This window comes from Pseudonaja textilis, chromosome 2 (assembly GCF_049901715.1).
Source record: "Pseudonaja textilis isolate UNSWEBS1 chromosome 2, rPseTex1.2, whole genome shotgun sequence".
NCBI lineage: Eukaryota > Metazoa > Chordata > Lepidosauria > Squamata > Elapidae > Pseudonaja > Pseudonaja textilis.
The window spans coordinates 218,510,582-218,532,346 of record NC_141991.1 but is presented as its reverse complement, the minus strand read 5'-3'; the positions used below and the strand labels follow the sequence as shown (position 1 = coordinate 218,532,346).

Genomic DNA, 21,765 nt, shown 5'->3' with positions numbered 1-21,765 from the left:
TGACATTGCAAATAGGAAGGAAAGGCTCACGCAGGAACAGGAGATAAGGGTTGAAAATAGTCATGCCCACACATTGGACTGAAGGCAGGATATGCACAGAGACACAATATATGGCAGATCCAATAGAGCCCCATCCTGGAGTATATATATATGGTCACAGTGACAGCTGCCAGAGTATAAACATAATCTAGTTTTCTTTCAATCATTAACACTAACTATTATTAAACACCACCTAAACTTTAGGGTGCAATACATTTATAATATAAGCTATGTAAAACAATATGCTGGGTATTTCACAAAAAGGAAATTCATAATTGTCTGAAGAATATTTGAACATCATAATTCTCTCTCTTTAGAGCCCCTCTTAACGTGTTTCAACCAAATCAGCATAGAACCCTAGTCAGTAGTATGTTTGTTTGTGTTTTAATCTTTTGTAAATAAAGTCTATTTTAAAACTAAAAAAAAAAAGAATCCTAGTCAGTATATTTGTAATAATAAAAATGCCAAGTAATAAACTTTGTGTTTGTCCATATTTTATTTTTGTATGCTGCCCAACAAAATGGCACCTTTGTAGCACTATGAAGTTTGCTATGTTCTCTGCACTGTGGTGATATGGTAATACAAATTCTTGCAGATGAAAGCTTGGTTTCCATAGATGACTACTAAACATGATCTTTTACATGCGACAGGGTTTCCTTCCTTCTTTCCAAAATGTTTCATATTCACACATATGCTCAATATATTTTTCATGTGCGCAAAGTAATAGCTCTTGAGGGTTACATACAGTCTATTGAGACTTAACATTAATAGAGAAAAATAGAACATTAAGTTAGGTCACTTGCATAAAAGAGAACATTATCATCTATTAAATAATTCTGGAAAATGATATGAATCCTATGGTGACCCTAAACTTTGCACTTACTAAAAAAACTGGCCTTTCCAATTCTGGAGATAGGTCTGCTCAGCATGTCTACCTGCCTTGTGAATATACTGCTTATCTTTCAGAAAGCTGTAAAACTGGCTATTTGGGGGAAAATTTGAGTAAATAAGAACTAATGAGCCCACCAATGATTTTGACTCTGCTTTATCTTTATTTTTTTATGTTAGCTTAATTTTGTTATAATTTACTATTTTCTAACTTACATGTAATGTACTTTTAAGCTATTATGTATGTATTGTGTATTATTTATTCTGTTAACTGTTTATCCAGCCAGCATATTCAAATAAGCAGGATACTAATCCCATAACTAAATAAAGATTCAGAGCACTACAAGTTCCCCTCCTTCCCACAGGGCATACCCAGCCAGAGTATATGACTCACTGCCAAGATAGTTCAGACCCTTCTATGCATTAGGTAGATATACCAAAGTGGATGATTTGTAAATTTAATTAGTACAATAATTTGTGTGTATCTGCTTTTCTCATATTCTTGCATTCTAAAAATAGTAAGGTTGGCAGATGCACACTGTATGTTTTACAATAATAATTTATACTGTAAATTAATTCTCTTCAAAATAAATCGGTTTAGAAATGAAAGGACAAAAGATAGAAACCTTCATAATGTTTTATCAACCAGTACAGAACTAGACTTCTAGGTATACTCATTGGAAATACTAAAGATGATACTGGTAATGATATTTATTTTTAAAATCTGCTTATAAATATTCAATCTTAATCTTCCAGAAAATTAAAATCTGGTTATTGTGTATTTCCATAAAAGTATGGATAGACAGAAATTAATTGTAAAAGGGAAGCATTTTGAGAGAAATTTTGAATGGACGTATTTGCTCTTGCACAGTCTCAATTATAAATAGTCCTTGACTTACAACTTTTCACTTAGTGTTCATTCAAAATGACAATGCCACTGAAAAAAATTGACTTACAACTGGTTTTTGCACTTAACTGTCACAGCATCCCCATAGTCACATGGTCAAAATTAAGGTGCTTGGCAACTGTCATGTATTTATGATGAGTGCAGTATCCCATAGTCATATGATTGCCATTTGCAACCTTCCCAAGTCAATGGGAGAAGCCACATTCACTTAATGACTACATGAATCATTTAAGAACTGCAGTGATTCACTGACAACCTGTGGCCAAAAAGATCCTAAAATTGAGCACAACTCACTTAAAAATTGCTTAGCTTCACTGCAGAAATTCTGTCCCAATTGTGACCCAAAGGTGCTTTTCAAAAGGCAACTGGACTTCATTTTTTTCTTTGAAAACATTTCACTTCTCATCCAGGAAGCTTCCTCAATTCTCTTCTTGGAACTGAAAAAGCTTCTTAGATAAGAAGCAAAACCAAGAAATGTCAAAAAACCAACCCAGTTGCCTTTTGAAAATGCATCCTTGGGACATCCATGACTGATGACTGAGAATCTCCATAGATATTTGTCCCAATTGCAGTTGTAAGTCAAGCTTTTATTGATCATGCAGTATTGCTCATAATTAATCAGAATTGACCAATGGGGAAATATCCTGAACGTTTTGTGGAGATACAACATTTTTATTATCTAATGAATGTACAGAAGAGCAACAGTGGGGATGCTAGAACATGCCAATGGCTTATTTTTCTTTCTGATTTGAAAAAGTGAACGTGAAACAATTGGCTATTAAAATTGGTAGAGGTTTATAGACCTACTCTGAAGTTAAAAAACCTGCTGTGCCTCAATACCCAATTCCCTCTAAAAGTTCTTTAAATACAATTAAGTTTTGTGAACCAAATGCTGCTATTGGCATTTTGTATTTTAACTATATAAATAAGACTTAACAGTGTTCTGGTAAAGTAATCAAAAAGTACGTTTTTCTAGAAGATAAGATATTCCTGGACTAATCAATTTTCATTTATTTATATCCAAAGAACCTACCATAATTGGGTTTACAGATGGCAAATAGTAATAGATTTCAGCTTTGGTTTCTGAATGGGTGTGGTCTAGCCCTATTCACTTCTCTAACTGAAAAAGGAAAAATAGTGGGAGAAAAGTTATTACAAAAGGAAACCCTCAGTTGTTTTTATCTAGAAGGGAACCTTTTATTATATAAACATCATTTTTGGTTTTATATGTTTTAAAGAAATTCTGAATGTGGTAACCGATGATAAATTTACAAAAATGCATATTTTTTAATAGTGCTACTAAGTTTGACATTAGATAAATGTACATAATAGGAGGGGTTTTTTGAATGAGTTGCTTTTTCTGTTTGGGAAAACTGCATTTATAACAACTTTTATCCTACTTAAAAAAAACCATTTTGACAATCACTGTCTCTTATAAATTCAAGATATATGGGATAATTAAATGACACTTGAATTTCCTTTTTACTCTTGAAACCCTTGGTTACACAACATGTGTGGGTGACTTCCACACTCCAGACAAAGTTCCTATAATATCTGAAAATGACTTAGTTTTCTTTTTCCCTTTCAGGTGCTTCATTCCAAATATTTATGCAGCCCTTTTTACTGCTGCCCTGGTACCACTAGTATGCCTGGTGGTAGTATTTGTGGTGTTCATCCATGTTTATCAGGTGACACCCCAGTGGAAAGCTTATGACGATGTTTTTAGAGGAAGAACCAATGCAGCAGGTATGAAATATGAACTATGTTGAATGAAGCCAACAAGGCAGATTTCTCTAAGTTTTAGCCCTCTAAATATATTGTCTTTTTATGTGTATTTCAAATAATGCTATGTTGAGTAAGGTAAAAATGTAATTGATGAGATATTTTGGCCTAGATGTGTAGCAATACACAATACTTTATCAGCTGAATTTCCACTCACCCTCCTACAAAAAAGATTTCTGATTATTTCCATTTTGAAAAATAGAACTAAATTAAGACCCATCAATAGATTTATTTTGAACTTGACCAATGAAAGTGAACAAGACCTAAGATTGTCAAAACTAACATCTAAATCAATTGACTTTAAGGAACCTACTGTTAAAGGAGAATAAAGAACACATTAAGTAGATTTCTATCTGCTTGTTTATGGCTCATAAGTTACAATGAACTGATTAACCTTACTACACAGAGGAAGAACTTTAAGCCTGAATTGAAGGTTTGAGGTATCCTGCACATTTGTGTTGGAAAATGTTTGTAGAAAGCAACTATCTTCTAAAGGGAGATTGAAACCTCCTATAGAACATATAAAATCGAACTTGTGGATTTTACACTAGCACAATTTGAAAAATAAAGGTTCCAAATGAGAACTTAATTTTTTTTTATCCTATCAAAGTCTGGCATAAAAGTACCTTAAAACAGTGTTTTTCCATCTTGACCGCTTTAAGATGTGTAGACTTCAACTCCCAGAATCCCCAAATCAGCATGGCTAAAACTCTCAGGATTCTCCAGCTAGTCCACACATTTAAAGTTGACAGGGCTGAGAAACTGCCTCAAACTTTCTTGCAAGTACATCATGGCAGCTCTTCTCCAGATATTCAGCAGAGCATTTGTCCTGCCTGGCTAAATTGAAAAGCCTTTTCCTTTTAAAGCATGGCTAAATCGATCTTATACAAACCTCCCAACCACCACAAAGCATGGTTTAACTAGCACTTAGCCAAAAGAAGTTTTTTGTCAAGAAATAAAACCAAAACTGCTCCTAGACAAGATACACTTTCAATCTAAATCCATGCAGAATCTTTCTCTAGATGCCCATGCTAGACCAATATAAAAGAACGTGATGATTCCCAGCTGTCAAAGGCTTTCTGGAGATGTATTGAAAATAGCCCTTTGGGTTGCATTTAGAAAACAATAGGAAGTCAGTGCAGATGCTGGAGCAATATGAGTGACTGTTCTAACATAGAGAACAGGTGGAAGGAAGGCGAGGATGGCTGCAGTGTTTGATAGAGGACACCTGTTGGGTTTGAATTTCACTAGGATGCTTTCAGATATAGTGTTCATATCTCCTTGTAAAGGTCAAATCTTTGTGTTAAGGTTCTCCTTTTTTATTATACAGCCCTTTGCTTTTAATGGTAGCCTTACAATTTGTAGTCTCTTTCACACTTTGCTGAAGATGATATATTCCTTGCTACATGCGGTCATCCTTTTGCTGGCTTGGCAGGATGGAAAGGTCAAAGGATGCCATTTTTAACATATATTTAGGCACTTGAGGGTGAGGAGAATTCAATGTGTCTTCTCAGTTTTGATAAATGGTATAATTGAGATAATTAGTTTAGACTTTTGATAGTTATATAGAGAAGATATGTGTGAGGAAGGGCTGCTAATGAAGCAGAGATTTCACTCTGGTTCTTGCATATTTAAATGATGCAATCCAAAACTATTAAGTGCACATTTAGAAGTACGGATTTAAAAATTGGTGTCCTTTGTTTCTTATCTAATGGTATGTGGGGAATGGGAAACAAGAGGAAGAGCCACACATGAAAGATATCTCAGTCCACAGAAGAAGAGCAGATTTGGGAAGGATTTCAGAAGAAACCCTCACTAGTTCTCCAGAGGGTAAAAGAAAAGGATGGGAATAATATGTTCAGCCTTGCAAAACCCTGTTAGTATAACCTTACAATAAAGATACAGCTAATATTCATTGTTATGTTTCTTGTTCTGGACTACCTCAAAAAGCTAACATTTCCTTAATGGTGGAATCAACAGTCTATCCCAGTGGTTCCCAAAGTGGGTGGTACCGCCTCCTGGGGGTGGATGGGATGGCTTAGGGAAGCACTAAGAGGCAAGGGGGCAGCAGGAGGACACTAAGGGGCAAGGGGAATGGCAGAGGAGTGCTGGAGGTGGGCCCATCACAGGCACAATTCAGTTCCCCTCTCCCACTTGCTTGGCTTGCTGGTAGCCGAGAGGGAGGTGAGCCAGGGCTGACCCATTGCTGCTTGGGTCCAACCTGGATTCTCTGCAGCTGCTGGGCCTTGCCTGCTAGCGGTGGGGGTTGGGCCTTGCCTGCTAGGGGCGCACCTTGCCTGCTGCCCCTTCCCTCTGCTGCCTTCCAGCCTGCATGCTTTGGCTGAATGCAGGCCACCGCTGTGAGAATGATGTGAGTCAAGCCTCATGAGAACAGATCTTCCACCCATGGAGCTTACATAGCAGCGGCCTGCACTCAGCTAAAATGCTCAGGGGGGCGGCTGGCAGAGGGGGATGCAGGTGGCATAAGCCTCGTGCTTCCTGGTTGCCTCCTGCACTCCCCCTCAGCAGCCATGACCCGCAAGCCCCAGCAGCTGACGAGATGTGGGCTGGTGGGGAGCTGAGTAGCGATGGGTCTGCCTTGACTGGCTCACATTTCCCTCTGCCACCAGCTGCGGGAGTAAGGTAAGTTTGTAGGCAGTCGGGAAAGCCCAAACCACTGCAGTGGATGAGGCTGCAGCCTCGCTTGAAGTTCCCAGCTCTTTCCCCAAAAGAGTGGGGGGTGGAAGTCCCACCCGCGGTCCCTTTGTTGGACCTGGAAGGCTTGCCTGCCAGCTTTTTCGGGCAACGCAGGACCGGGCGTGAACAGACAATCATGCCTGGTCCCCGGGACTCTGGGTGACTCATCACGAATGACGCCGCCAGTAGCTATCTTGTTGGAAGAGAGAGAGAGAGAGTATGTATATCAGATGGTCTCCCAGCTTAGGAGGAGAGAGCAAAGAAGCAATGGAAGGGATAGAGAGAGAGAAAGAGAGAGAGAAAGAGAAAAAAGAGAAAGAGAGAGAGAAAGAGACAGAGAGGAAGAGACAAGAAAGTAAGGAAAGAAAAGGGAAAGAAAGAAAAAGGGAGAGAGAAAGGAAGAAAAAGGATAGACAAAGAAAAAGGGGGGATGGGAGGAAAGGAAGGAAGGAAGGAAGGAAGGAAAGAAAGAAAGAAAGAAAGAAAGAAAGAAAGAAAGAAAGAAAGAAAGAAAGAAAGAAAGAGGAGAAAGTGAATGGGATATATGGAGGGAGGGAAGGACAGAAAGAGAAAGGAAGGAAGGGAGGGAGGGAAGAGAAAGTAAATGAGGTATCTAGTCCAATCATCTGCTCCAGCAGGGTTAGAAGGGGAAGTGTGTGTGTGTGTGTGTGTGTGTGTGTGTGTGTGTGTGTGCGCATGGCTGTCAAAACTCCAAAAACAGGTCAAGTAGCTCTGGGGAGGTTAGTCATAAATTAGAACACTTGCTAAACAACCAGCCATTAAGCGAGGATCACTTGTTTTTGGTTTGCTAATCACCTGGCCACACCCACCCAGTCACATGACCACCAAACCATGCCCACCCAACAAGCCATGCTCACCCAGCCATGTGACCAGCAAGCCACACCCACAAATTAGCCACTCCCATATAACAGTTTGTTAAGAAAAGTGAATCCCACCCCTGGGATTCACACCCCTGGGTGGTGGGGGCACTGAGGATGAGTTTGTAGCACTAAGGGAGTGGTGAACTGAAAAAGTTTGGGAACCACTGGTCTATCCAAAGCTCTTCAGGAGTAATAAATCAGCAGATAGCAATGATTTACCAGGAGTTGCTAGTCAGCTACAGTCACTGATGGTTTTGAAGGGATATTGTTAAATTTCTTATTTCTTCTTCTAGATATCAATCATACACAGATGTAAATAGAAACTGGTAAGAGACTGTGTGTGCACAGTATACAGAGAATAGAATAGAATAGAATAGAACAGAACAGAACAGAACAGAACAGAACAGAACAGAACAGAATAGAATAGAATAGAATAGAATTCTTTTTTTTTTGCCATATGTGATTGGACACACAAGGAATTTGTCTTGGTGGAAATGTTCTCAGTGTACATAAAAGAAAAGATACATTCATCAAGAGTCAAGAATCAGAAGGTACTTAATAGTCATAGGGTACAACAAGCAATCAAATCATACTAGGAACAGTCAATATAAATAGTAAGGATACAAACAATAAGGTTACAGACATACAGTGACAAGTGGGAGGGGATGGGTGATAGGAACGATGAGAAGATTAATACTAATAGTAGTGCAGACTTTGTAAATAGTTGGACAGTGTTGAGGGAATTATTTGTTTAGGAGAGTGATGGCGTTCAGGGAAAAAACTCCTTGAGTCTAGTTTTTCTGGTGTGCAATGCGGGATGTGAGGGGTCTGTAAATATTTTCATAGTCGTCTTTTTGACTCTTGCAGTATATAGGTCCTTGATTTTTTTTTTAATTTGGTTTGCCAATTGCTTACAAGATAATAGGTATAAGTAAAAACATAGTTATAAATACATGGATACATATAAGGAAAATAAAAGAAACAATAGGACAGGGACGGTAGGCACGTTGGAAAGCAGTTTGGTAGCAATTGTTTTTTTCTGCAGTCCTAATTGTCCTCTGAAGCCTGTGTCTGTCTTGTAGGGTTGCAGAACTAAACCAGACAGTTATAGAGGTGCAGATGACAGACTCAGTGATTCCTCTGTAGAACTGTATCAGCAGCTCCTTGGGCAGTTTGAGCTTTCTGAGTTGGCGCAAAAAAACCATTCTTTGTTGTGCTTTTTTGATGACGTTTTTGAAGTTAGGTGTCCATTTTTAGGTCTTGTGATAAGATAGAACCTAGAAATTTGAAGGTCTCTACTGTTGATACTGTGTTGTTTAGTATTGTAAGAGGTGGTAGTATGGGAGGGTTTCTTCTAAAGTCTACCACCATTTCTACAATTTTAAGTGTGTTCAGTTCCAGATTGTTCCAGTTATACCATGAGGCAAGTTGTACAACCTCCTGTCTGTATGCGGATTCATCGTTTTATTGAATGAGACCAATCACTGTTGTATCATCTGCAAGATCAAAAAAATACTAGCCATCCTGGCATGTTGTTCTTGTGGTTAACTCTGTACATTATGTAAATCCAGAAAAAAAAAATGATTTAGTAACCATGCCTGCAAACATGTGGACACAGAATGGAGGTTTCCCCTAATAAGGATACTGCCTGGTGACTTGGCCATTGATGTACTTATTATAGGAATTTAGCTGTTTAATCATTCCAGTCATCTCTTTCCAACAGTGAATGTATTTTGCAGCCTGCTACAAGCTAAATTGTACAGAGCCAATGGGCTTCCCGTGTTTTAGAGGAAATAACAGTTAACTAGAGGAAGTCAAGCATAGGGATTTTAAACAACAACAAAAATCAGTTCACTATGAAACAGCATGGACATACGTGTCTGGGAAAAGTTTAATAATTTAGATAATTTTTAAATCTCCATGTATTTTAAACATTTCAGTCATATTTTTAAGGGTGGCATTTCCTTCTGTTAAACTCCTCTAAATGACTAAGTAGTTTTGTTTATGTGATATTTGTATACATTTAAAATATTAGGGGTCCTATTAGTATTATCTGAGTATGTTTTACTTTAATCCTGTGGGAGCCTGTTTTTTTCTTTTTATTTGTATGGATGAGCCTATTTTGCACATGGGAGGAGCTTGCTAGTGAATTTACAGTTGGCATAAACCATGGACCGTGAAATGCTTTTTTAGTCAGAAAAAAAGCTAGCATAATATAATCCTAAATTTATTGTCTCACATACATTAACATATTCCTGTAGTGCAATTAAAATGGAAATTCCGATTCTGCTGAAATTGCTGGCTAAGAATAGCAGTGTACGCTATGATATAAAGGGCACTTCCAAATCAGCAGCTCTTTATAGTGTGACTAATTTTTCATATTATTAGCTGCCCCTGGCCATGTATTGATATGGGCAGCCATATAAATACAATAAATCCCAAGGCATTCAGATAGGGCTTTACATATGAATAAAGTGGATTATGCAGAGATCTGAGAGGCAAACTTTGATTCAGAGTGTGCATAGATGCATATCAGTGGTGGGATTCAAATATTTTTACCACTGGTTTGGTGGGCGTGGCTTAGTGGGCATGCTTTGAGCGTGTTCACACACTTTGCGTGCCCAAACACACACTTTGCGCAGGTGCAGAGGTATTCTAACTCACCTCCTGCAAGCCTGCACGATCCCGGTTGCTTCAGCAGCTGCCGCACGGCACTCTTCTGTGCCGCGCAAAGCAGCTGCGCTTCAAATTCAGAGGATAAAGGTGAGTATGGGAGCCCATGCAGGCAGGTGGAAGTAATTCAGTGCCTCTGAGCAAAGAAAGGGTGAACTTTTGGCAGTAACATAAATATTTTCAGAGAATGGCATCTTCTACAAGGAAGGTGTAATTTATTGGGAATGATACTGTGGCAACAATTCAACTCACACATTCATATTTTGGAGTACATTGGATGCTAAAAAAAAAATAGGGGAACTTTTTTTAAAGGATTTTGCTGATCTTTAAAACCTCAGTTTTCATTTAGATGCTTCATGTTCAACAAGGGAGTGCTTGTTTGTGGTGCTACTTCAGAGTACTATGCTTTCATGTGTGGAAGATGAGTGTTTTGGATATTTATATAAGTATTATAATTAGTTCCCAACTTACAAGATAATGATCATTCCTAAGTGGCTTTCGAGCAGAATAAACAATAGTAAAGAAAAGCAAATTGTTAAAATAAAAAAAGAAATCTTTACGATCCTTTCCACAGGGAGAAAGGATAGTAATCCAGCTGATAGGCTTCTATTGGCAGTTTTGCCTGCTTATTAACCTCTCCCTTCAGGGAGTACTTCTCACAGTACCATAATCACCAAGGCAACTATTATCTGTGTTTTATGAATTTGTGCAATATTTCAGAACTGGCCAAGTCTCATGTTCTATAGAAGTTGTGAAAGACACTGAAGTTTCACAACTCTAGTTGCTTTCATTCTATTGATTTGGAAACTTTTTTCTATGATAAGCAAATTAAGTTAAATAATTACATCATGTTCCTAGTTTTGTATCTCATTAATTCAGTATACTAGAAAGCGGCAGAAGAAAATGACAACTGTCTGAAAAAGAAATGTGGACCAATTTATTTTGCTACTCTATTTTTAAAGAAATAGGGCATGTCTGCTAAGACAACTATAATCCTTTTAAATAGATTTTCAGCTATTTATCATCCTGTGTTCTATTGCTTCATGATTAACAGGTTTAGTTTGCAGAGTTCCTAAAAGAAAATCATAGACCAGTAGCAGAAATATATTCCCCATATGTAATTTCATTGTTTCTTCATGGCTTGGGCAAGGAGGGTCTTAAAGAGAATAAAAGCAATTAGACGTGGCCTTTATCCTCCATCTTTGGTCTGGTTTCTCTATTTTATGGGTAGTTGACATTGAATAACTTAATAACTCCTCAAATTAATGTCTTCCTGTGCAATGCTTATTCTGCTTCTTGGTTATTGAATATGTAAGAACACTAAAATAATTAGGGAGCCAGTTGAAATATATGTTGTGTAAAATTAACTAAAGCCAGTAAAAGCTCATTTACAATATTGAAATTGGTTCTGCTGATTTACCCACTTCTGTTGACTTCACTGTTATCTACTTCAAAATGAGGTCACGACATGAGGCAGTCACTTCACTCTCAGTTGAGCAAAAGGCAGACTTCACTTGCCCCCACGTGGACTGTTTTATTTCAGGCTTTGTAACATATGTGTAACATATGTCAGCATATGCAGTTTCAGTGGGGTGATTCTATTAAGGTATCTTTTTTCGAATCCCTTTGAAACTACAGATGAATTCTAGCATGAAATTCTTCCTACAGAAAAAGGGGTAGATACCAGCAGTTGGAAGACAAAGAGTCATATTGGGGTGATCAGGAAAACAGCTTTTTGGATTGTATCTAGTGTACTGAAGAATTTTGGTTTGAAATGTGTCAGCCAACCATTGTCTCCTTTGGAACATATGTGTAGGAAAGTGTTCTTAGGAATGCATTCTGTATCTGTATTTTTGAAGCTTTCTTGTGGTATATGAATAAATTGTCTTTGCAAATTAAAGCCAATCTCTCAGAATCCTACAAAGTTAAGTTAAGTTGAGGCTGGAATATAAGGCCTAAATTTTGCAGTGTTATCACACTAAATTTCATTATCAGACATTTGCATTTTTAAAACCAAACTTGTTTTTTGATTCCTGGAATAATAACATTAAAGTTACAAAAGCATATTCTCTTAATTATCTGGAAGGTTTGAGGTGGTTCAGGTTGTTTTCTAAATAGGTTTGGATGTGTTTTCTGCAAAGCATTTTGTTGTTTGCCAAGAGTTTTAAAAATATTTTTATAGGAGACAAATAGAATAGTAACTAAAATAAAAACTCAAGCAGCTAACAGCTTGAGCTATAATCAGTTGCAAAAATGTAAATTATGATATCTCTCTAGTCAGCACTTATTCTCTCAATTTACACTACTTGTAGTAGATCCAAAAGAGAAGCACAATTATTTTCATCTCTTATTCCAGGTTGCTGTCCTCCATTCTGTTTTTGTTATTTTAAAAAAACTACTACTGTTTGGTTAAGGCTAGTCACTTGTAGTATAGGATATATTTCTACAGTCTAAATTGAAAAACTCATGCAGACAGTTTATGTATTAATAGTACAGTTGAGTTTTCTAAATTGCATGTTCATAAGGAGACAACAGATTGCTAATAAAACTAAGAATTATAGCAGTATCTAAATATAATTGTCAAAAATATTACACTTTTTTTACAGTTTTAGATCACATTAATTTATTCTTACAGTTTTTTTAAAAATAGATGTGAAATCGTATATCACTTTGAGTTTAAATGAAATGATAAATGAACACAAAATAGTATTATCTAGAATATTCTAACACTTTTTACTAATAAATGTGGTTTCAGGTTGCTGGCATTTCACAATTTTTTTTGTGCTTGATATTAAACCTTAGTATCAAGATTTTGGCAAAAGTGAATGTAGGGACCTGGTGTTGCAATTACTTACACACTATACTATTTGTTTTTCCACCTGGCTAGTAATTTTTGAAGAGTAGGTTTTAGCAAAGTTGTAGTATTAGCTAACAACCAGAATACCTTTAGTTATTCTTTCGTACTAATTCTGATTTTTTTCCACATTGCATAACATTGCCTACTCAATAAGTAATAGCATGATGGGTATAGGTGTGTGTGTGTGTGTGTGTGTGTGTGTGTGTGTGATTCTTTGGTTGAAAAAAAATGCAATAGGCTGTAATAGGCTAAAATGCTAATTTGTAACATATAGAATATCACCTTTGTTTGTTTAACAAATGATTTGTTTAACAAACAAACGATTTTTTGAAACATTTTGTTTAACAAACGAATGAATCTATTGTTTCATTGGTTTCATTTTTCCAAAAAAACTAAACCAACTAAAATAAACCATATTCTGATTTAGGAAAATATATGAATCTATCCAGCATTGCATGAACCCACACCTTGAATATCTGTTGTTATAAGCATGGAATAGGATGAGTTGATTTAGATATATATGTCTACTGCATTCAACTAGTTTGGTTGGCATGCCAAATAGCATTGTACACAGACTATCTCATTATTTTGTTAATGCCTCATTGTTAAATTCAACTAGGCTTTGGAATGCCTATCCACATTCCTTCTCTACTTCCAAAATAGCTTTCCTGCTTCTCATTTGTTTTCAGTTTTCATACTCTTATTATGCCTAAACTTCATTACTACCCCCAAATTTTCTCTTTCCTTCACCTGTTTTCTCTTCTTCAGTTCTTGTTGTATGTTAAAACTTTACTATAAGTTAAATGTCAGGCAATTGCAACTTTTTCCCATAGTTGTCACTCTATCTACAACCTGTTGCCATCTTGTTCTAGTCTTCATATTGAAATTTCAAGTTTATACTGGAGTCATATCAGTACTTGCTTTTCTTCTACCGATCAGTCAGTTCATTTCCAAAAACAGGTCATTTCTGACAGATCATGAAATGTTATACTGTTCACAAAATCTCTATTTTGTGCGCTGAATTACTGTAGAACATTCCCTTTCAAAGCTCTATAATAGTTGGAGTTAAGTTAGTGGTGTTCCACTACTTGCAGCTTCATTGACTCTAATTTTCAGAGGCCTTTGTGCTAGTGTCCATTAAATCTGAACACTGCTACGTGCCCATACAATGACAAAAATCTGCTTACACACTCCAGTATCTGCCTGGCTCATTAAGAAATATTAAAGAATATTTTGCTAATACTATCTACTATCTACATGCTAATACTATCTGCTTAAATGAAAAAAGACCTTATGTTTATTCTGCTTGTTTCTGCGGGGAAACAAATTACTGTCATATGTCACAAATTGACATTCATCCATCTCTTAGTAATTCTAGCCATCTTAAGGAAGAGCACTACTGATAGAAGATAATATTTTTAGTTCAGAGTTGAACTGTGGTGCTCTCTGAGTTAGGTGGTTTTCTTGCAAATATTTCATTACCAAACTAGGTAACATCAGAACTCCACAGAAAAGCTCTAGTTAGCAAATCTACTTACGGTATTGCTAACCATGTATTGAAGGGAAAAACAGACTTTTCTTTGTTAGACTAGACAACAGAGCAGGTTCTCCAAGATACTAAATCTTGTTTGTGTTTGTTATTTTCTCTATTATTGGCACAAATATACTTCAATAAACATCAAAGGGTAGTACAGTATTTTTCTCCCTTTGATTCTCAATATTGCAGTTTTCATTACATGTTTTCTTGTTTATTTATTTCTCTGATTTCTTTGTTTCTCAGTTCCTGAAAGCTCTCCTTAACTATAATCAAAGTAACATAATGCCAACCTGATTTACCACCCTCAAGGGCAGACTAATCCTTCCTTCATCTCCAAAAGCTTTACTGAGAACTAGTGCTTTTCAAAAACCCAGTAAAGAGGGGTAGTTTAGATTGCTGATGGAAAGCTGTTTTACACTGTGTTGTAAAAATCTTGTAATATCATTGCTACATTAACTATGGCCCACTACAGTCTGAAAGGCATGGCCACATATTTTCAATTTTTCAATACCATTATATTATTAGATTCCACCATTACAGTGGAATACAGCCCAAGTCCCATACACGTATGAATGCTTTATGCATTGTCTTCTAACTTATTTTAGGATATTGATTAGTTTATTATTACATAGTACCAGTGGCCTTAATTCCTTCATGATACAGAGGCTATACAAGATTCATACTTAAAAAGAAAAATAGAAACAATGTATATGTATAAACATAGGCATCTCTAGATTCCATCACTTACCAAGATGATGAAAGTAGTATTATGTTGTTATGCTGCAAGGACACCTTCCCCTTTCGGACATGCATTACAATGCATGTTGTAAAGGGGCAGGGCTTCATCACAAACAACATAATGCTGCTTTCATAAATTTGTCCTATTAGACAGACTCTGCCATCATTCACCATCCTTCTCCCAGGATTTTGCTGCATGTACATTAATAGTGGAAATATTTGAAAACTGCCTGTAACTGATTATTGCCATAATTCTATAAGACAAATTTGCTGGGAACTTTTCAACTTGGTTCATTGGTATAAATTTGATTTGTATAAAAGTAAATGCTCTAATTCATTTCAGTGTGTATATATAGTCTTCATGTATATGTATAGTCTTATTAAACTGAACTCTAACTAAAAATATGTACAACCATCCACGCAATCAAAATCCCTGTCATATTTTTTTCCAATGAGACATAGCAAGGCTGCCTAATAAGGAATCGGTCTCTTTTCTATGCTGGCCAACAGACAGTCTCTAGGGCTTCAGACGTTCTTTCTCAGGTTGATCTGCAGATATCAGAATCTATTTTCTATTTTCCTTTTCTTGTATTTCTTGTAGATAGATGGATAATCTCAGAATAAACTGAAAATTAAATGAAGAAAGTTAAAAATAGAGATTCCTATTCCCCAAAGATTTCTTCAGGAAATAACCTACAATATTGTCTGGCTGCAGTACAATGAAGAAGAAGAAGTACCTATCCTAGACAAAGAATAAAAAATGTTAAATTTTAAAACATCCTAAAGAAAACATTATTTTTAGATAGTCTCTGATTCCTTAGACTCAATGCTTATTTTGATAATGCTTTTGTGTCACAGAAAGAGCTGTCAAACCTTCCAAAAAGTATTAAAATTAAGGGCATGCAAACAGCTATTAGAATAGGATTAAGCATATGTGTTGACTCATCTCTAGAAGGGGATGAACATTTCCAATGGTGTAAGAAGTATATAAAATACCAGATTCAAAGAATTCCAGTCAAATGATCTGGATGGCAGCACCTTGAAAAACATCTTTTTGAAACCTGTAGAGATGCTAATTCAGAACTGACATTATGAGGCAAGACACATAAAAGGTTTGATTAGGTAACTGTTCACATTTTATGCTGCAAACATTGGAAACAAGAACCAGTACAAGAAGATTTAGCAATGTTTCACTTCAACCTATCCTTGGTTTGTGAAAAAGATAGGTATTGATTTGCAAAGTTTCATTCTTACGATGACAATGTACTAAAAACCTTGAAACAATATTTTGTTATCTTGTTGAAAGGCACCTATGCTGTTTGTTACACAGTTCCATATATAATTTAATATGAATAAACATGTGTGTTTGAAAACTAATTATGAAGTTCTTATATTTAATTATCCTTTAAGGTTTTTTAAAAATAGTGTTAGTCACTTTAGAGAAAGAGTGACATTTTGCAAAATGCCTGTACAAATTTAAATGTACATAGCTGAATAAATAAGAACTTTGGCATCTGCTCTGAGTGCAATGTCAACTCCAAAGCTCAATCATGTCATTTAACTTTCCATTTTTTCAAGGAATAAAGGAATCTAGTTTGTTCATCTAAAACCCTTCCTTCCTTCCTTTTCTCCCTCCCTCCTTCCAGGGTATAAAAACCTAATATTCTCTGATTGTCTCATTGATTATTTATTTATTATAAGTATCTATCTCATGTATTCAAAACTATATTTATTCTTATACTGTATCTTGTAAGCGATTGACAAATCAAATAAATACTAAATACTAAATTACTCATCTACTCATTCAACAGGTTTTAATGTTTAAATTTGCTTTATCCAATTAATAAACATGGTTTCTCACCTGGACTTTTTAAAATATAACCTCATCATCTGCTACCAGAACTGCTTGCTTGCTTGCTTGCTTGCTTGCTTGCTTGCTTGCTTGCTTGCTTGCTTACTTGATTGATTGATTGATTGATTGATCTTGCCTTCAGTTTTTTGGATGAGTTCATCTGCTGAATAATCCATCCAAATAGTTTTGGGGCTTCTTTTCCAACTCCCAGTTAGGTGCCTTCAGCTCTAACAGAGCTGGGAAAGGGAAAAACTGTGCATAGCCATCACAGTTAGGATTGATGGTCACAGAAGCACTGATAAGTTAAAATATATTCATAGGCTGTTGATATCCAAGCTATTTTTGCAAAGCATGTCAATGTGATAAATTCATGTTTTTATGTTTTCTAGAGATCCCATTGGTTTTGTACTTATTTGCCCTCATTTCCATGACATGGCTATGGGGAGGACTGCACATGGCTTACAGGCATCTATGGATGCTGGTCTTCTTTGTCATTTTCAACAGCCTACAAGTAAGCACTTAATATATTTATTATTTACTTTTTTAACAAAATTAAAGCACTGTATGTTTACTTATGTGAACCCTGGAAAAAGAGCAAGTGTGTGAAAAGGAAAAGTTGTATATCTATAAGTAAAATATAATATGGCTGGTATGTACACATGCATGTACATATTCCTTAATATAAAACAGGGTTCTGATGAAATGACAAAACACTTCAACAGTACAGCAATAAAAACTATAAATGTTCATTCTTGGAAATAGAATTCAGCTGAACTTAAATTTCAACTGGGAAGTATTTTTCTATAAAGTAATTGAAAATAAAGTCTACAATATGAAGCAGTGTAAAATAATCTGCATGGGAGATATAATTTAAAAATTAGTCAAATATTAAACATTTAGGTAGAACTTGCATGTTAAGAGTTTAACTTGAAAAAAGATATGGATTTGTGCATGCAGAAATTTTTTCCAAATACTTGTTGCAATGTTTGGATCTCTGTCTTGTACTCAACTGAAGAATGAAGAAAAAAGAATTGCACAGAAGTAACTTCTTTTTTAGCAAGTGTGAGTGGAAAAATGTTAGAACTGTAATCATATTTAACCAACTAATTGGATAGATTATAGATTGAAGACATTTTAATTAAAAACATTTTCTAATTAAACACCAACCCATTTTTTAATTTTAATTATTTTGAATATCAGTACTTATAAAATTGACACATGGCAAATATGATATGAATTTCCCCCTTGCTGTCACTTTAGAAAATGTTTCCTAAAAAACTACTTGGTACTATTTTCAAAGACATCATTAAATAACAAGACATTATATAGATTTTCCCTATCACCAAATTTATATAAAATGAAGAGAAAGTTATAATTAATTGGATTTTTAAAATCTGCTCACTTTAAAATGTTAGGTACAAAGAGCAAAAATCACAATCAACCCGAGCTTTCACCTATCATGTAATAACAAAATCTCACTTTTTTCTTCTTCTTCTTCATACAAATGGCAGATAAAATTGGGTGTGTTCCACTCCTAACCAGCCACATTCTACTTTCTCTTCACTTTCTGGTTATGTGCCTAAGTAAATAAAGTCTTAATAATTTCTACACGGAAGAGCTGAAAAGGCACCCTTCAAAAACCTGAAGCACAACAGCATGATGAGCCAAAATCTTCTGCATATGATTTGGCATGGTTTCAAACATACCACAGCAGAACCAAAAGTAAATTACACTAAGTCTCAAACACAATTAATTCTTTGAAATTTAAAGCTGTTTTCAAACTGATCCAGAATTCTTGCGCGGGTATTCTTGTGCAATATTACAAATAATTCTTTGTGCTGCATCTCACAAAGAATCCTGCAAAACTGAAAAAGGGCAACCAAAATCACAGAAGGTCGGAGTAATTCTTCTACAAAGAAGACAACTGGAGGGGTGGAGATGGAGGGGTAGTAAAAAGTGGTAGTACAGTGATTCAAAGTACTAGATACTAAATTCAATAAAGCTAAATTATGGAAAATTTAGAAGAGATGAAAAAAGATATGGTAAGAATGCCCACCATGGACAGGGTTGTAAAAGACAATCCAACGAATTCCTGAAAATGAACTCCTAATCATGATGTATATGAACCCCAGTTTAGCAACATATCCCTTAGAGCCAGTGGCTGAAGAACATGAATTAAAGGATGCAACTGGGCTCACAAGCTGATATGCTAGGCTTTGCTTGGACAGTACAAGAAGAGAATGCAAGGAGAAATATTTTTTTGGTCCAGGCTATATATTTTCTGTTTTACCACAATTTCTTTTCAAAGACTTGTGTTTTATTTAAAATGGAAAAAGCTACTGAATTCCAGGAAAGAGAAAAATGTTTAAGATAGAGATTTTCTCATGAAACTAAACTACAGTTTAGTAATTTGTAGCTGAGGATTTAGCATTAATGAAAGGAGTTTATCCTTGGTTTACCATTACATCCAAATGCAGCAAATGTATTATAAGCAAAGTGAACAATCTTGGTAAATAACCATAAATAACCCAAATCCTTTTTGTGTTTGAACACCGATGTACTTTTCATCTCACTAATTAGCAGCAAGTAGACTGAACTTCAGGGATATGATCAGCATAGGAAAATGTCTACTATACTGTAAATCATACTCTGCAAAATAAACGTGACACAAATATCCAATCTCTAGGGCATTTTTCACAGATTTAATTTCAGTCTTTACTGTTTTTGTTACAAAGAGCCAAGAAATAAATTTACAAGATGCAATAGAAACAAATTATAATAGTGTGCAGAAGTTTTTCAGGGAAGCATGTAATTTTTCGCATAATGTCTTTAATCTGTCCTGATAATTTCTGTTTCTCAATATTTGATTTTTTTAAAATAGATTTTTTCAAAATTATTGTTTATTCTGCATTTTTGCATTCTTTCTTTTTCTCCTCTGCTTCCATTTGGCTAATATAAGAAACTAAATGGTAACTTCCTTAATTCTTGATGCTGCTAAGATCTAGTTTTAGATTCATAACAGAATATGCTATTGTCTGCCATTCCAGGTAAATCCAACAGGAAACACAACTAGATAATCTAATGCTACTTTATTCTAAGGCCATGATGGCGAACCTATGCCACGCATGCTGGAAGTGGCATGCAGAGCCATCTCTCCAGGCACTCCAGCCATCGCCTGTTGCTCTTCTGGGTTCCAGTGTATGCATTCGGGGGTGCCAGAAACCGGAGCACATGCATGCACCAGCCAACTGGTCTTTGTGCACGCATGTGCATTAGAAACCGGAAGACCAAGTGGCCTCATGTTGCTGTTAATAGGTATTTGATGGAAGTATTTGACTGCACACCCTGAGAAGCTAAGCTTCCAGTTTCCGGTGCTCCCACACACGCACATCAGGGAGTTGCTTTTCTGGTTTCCAGCATACGCACACATGCACGTGCACTCCCATTTCAGCACTTGGTGCTAGAAAACTTAATCACCACTGTTCTAAGGTGTCATTAACAGAATCTTGCAAAACTGAAGATACAAATCACTTTTAGTCATCTGAGTGATGGGGAGGGAGGTCTTTCCTAAGTTTTTTCCTCTGACCATTAATCACCTGGGGACTCCCCTCTCCACTCTGATCATTTTCAAGGCTTTCCTTGTCCCTCAAGTTCATTCTTACATACCATTACAGATAGATAGTGAACAAGCCCAAAAACTAATTATTAAAAATAATTAAGAAAGAGATTAAGAATAAAAGAAACCGATGCTCATTATTATATTTAAACACTGTGATCTAATCCCAGTTAGAATATTTTGTCATAAAAAACTAATTCTGTTGGAAAAAGCAATTAAAGCCTCTTCTGCAGGTCACTGGCTTAAATCTCCTTGTGAGCATTTTATTTCATTCCTGTAGAGTGCCCAGTTATAAGATGAAGTCTGTAGTGACTGGAGAAAAATAAGTGCTTGGTTTAGGCACTTTTTTTTTCAGCCATGGGAATAAATATAAATAAATATCAATTTCTTTCTTTTTTTAAAGAAAACAAATTTAATTCAGTTTTTCACATTAAAAACAAAAATCTCTTTTTAGTGGACAACATATTTCCGAGTCATCACCTTTACATACAAATATGACCGCAATTATACATTCATATATGCATACTTAATTCTATTATTACCTTTTCCATTCCAAATTTTCAGTAAGGAGAGAAACAAACACATTAATTTTAGCCTCTTTCATTAATCTCAATCAAAACATCTTTTTGTTTCATTTCAATTATTTCAAATATAATCCTTTAATATTTATTTTAAAAATAAAGATAAACAATATGTGTTTGCCTAATAATAATAATAATAAAGGTTACCAATGTCTCTCCTTGCTTTTAATAGTCTATATTAACTTATTAATTTAGTTGGTTTTTTAGTCTGTCATATTTCCTTTCCATTACACATTCTTTTTATAAATTCTAGACTAATACAAATTTTAACACTGAAGAAAAAAAAACAAGTATAAGTTTCCCCCATTTACTGCTTTGAGTGTGACACCTCAATGATTAAAATATACCTTTATTCCCTCATCTTGATTCCCAATAAACCATTATTTTTAAGAAGTTACAATAATAATCATTATATCTTTTCATTTGGATTCCGCAGCATATTTTCCCCGCTTGATTTTTAATAAGAGTTATCAGGATCTATATTACCCTATTTTCTAAATATTTTTAATTGCAGAAATAAAATTCCCCCAAAAAATAAAAACCCAAAAACACCCAAAAAACTTATTACCGGTCTTGTCACCCTGCAGAACAGAAATTTTTTACCCCCCCCCCCCCCCCCCCCCTTGTCCTTTTAATTCATCAACCATTATCTCTGAAAAAAACAATTTCTTTTCAACATTTTACTATTTCCGTATTTCTTTATTTCATGCACCTGTT

The 21,765-nt window shown here is 35.5% G+C and overlaps 1 protein-coding gene and 1 long non-coding RNA gene across 4 annotated transcripts in view; one reads left to right on the top strand and one right to left on the bottom strand.

Moving 5' to 3' along the window:
* The window catches only part of ADGRV1 (adhesion G protein-coupled receptor V1), a 238,932-nt gene that overhangs the window by 190,013 nt on the left and 27,154 nt on the right, over window positions 1-21,765 (top strand). For all 3 annotated transcript variants that reach the window (XM_087927064.1, XM_087927062.1, XM_087927063.1), the window contains 2 exons: window positions 3,423-3,580; window positions 17,241-17,362. In XM_087927064.1, coding sequence (XP_087783190.1) covers window positions 3,423-3,580; window positions 17,241-17,362 — 280 coding nt within the window. The remainder of the gene's footprint in view (window positions 1-3,422; window positions 3,581-17,240; window positions 17,363-21,765) is intronic.
* On the bottom strand, window positions 12,632-18,410 carry LOC148127370 (uncharacterized). The gene is made up of 3 exons (XR_015742265.1): window positions 18,331-18,410; window positions 16,861-17,103; window positions 12,632-15,624 (listed from the first exon to the last, which is right to left on the bottom strand). It is a non-coding gene; the product is annotated as an uncharacterized LOC148127370 (long non-coding RNA).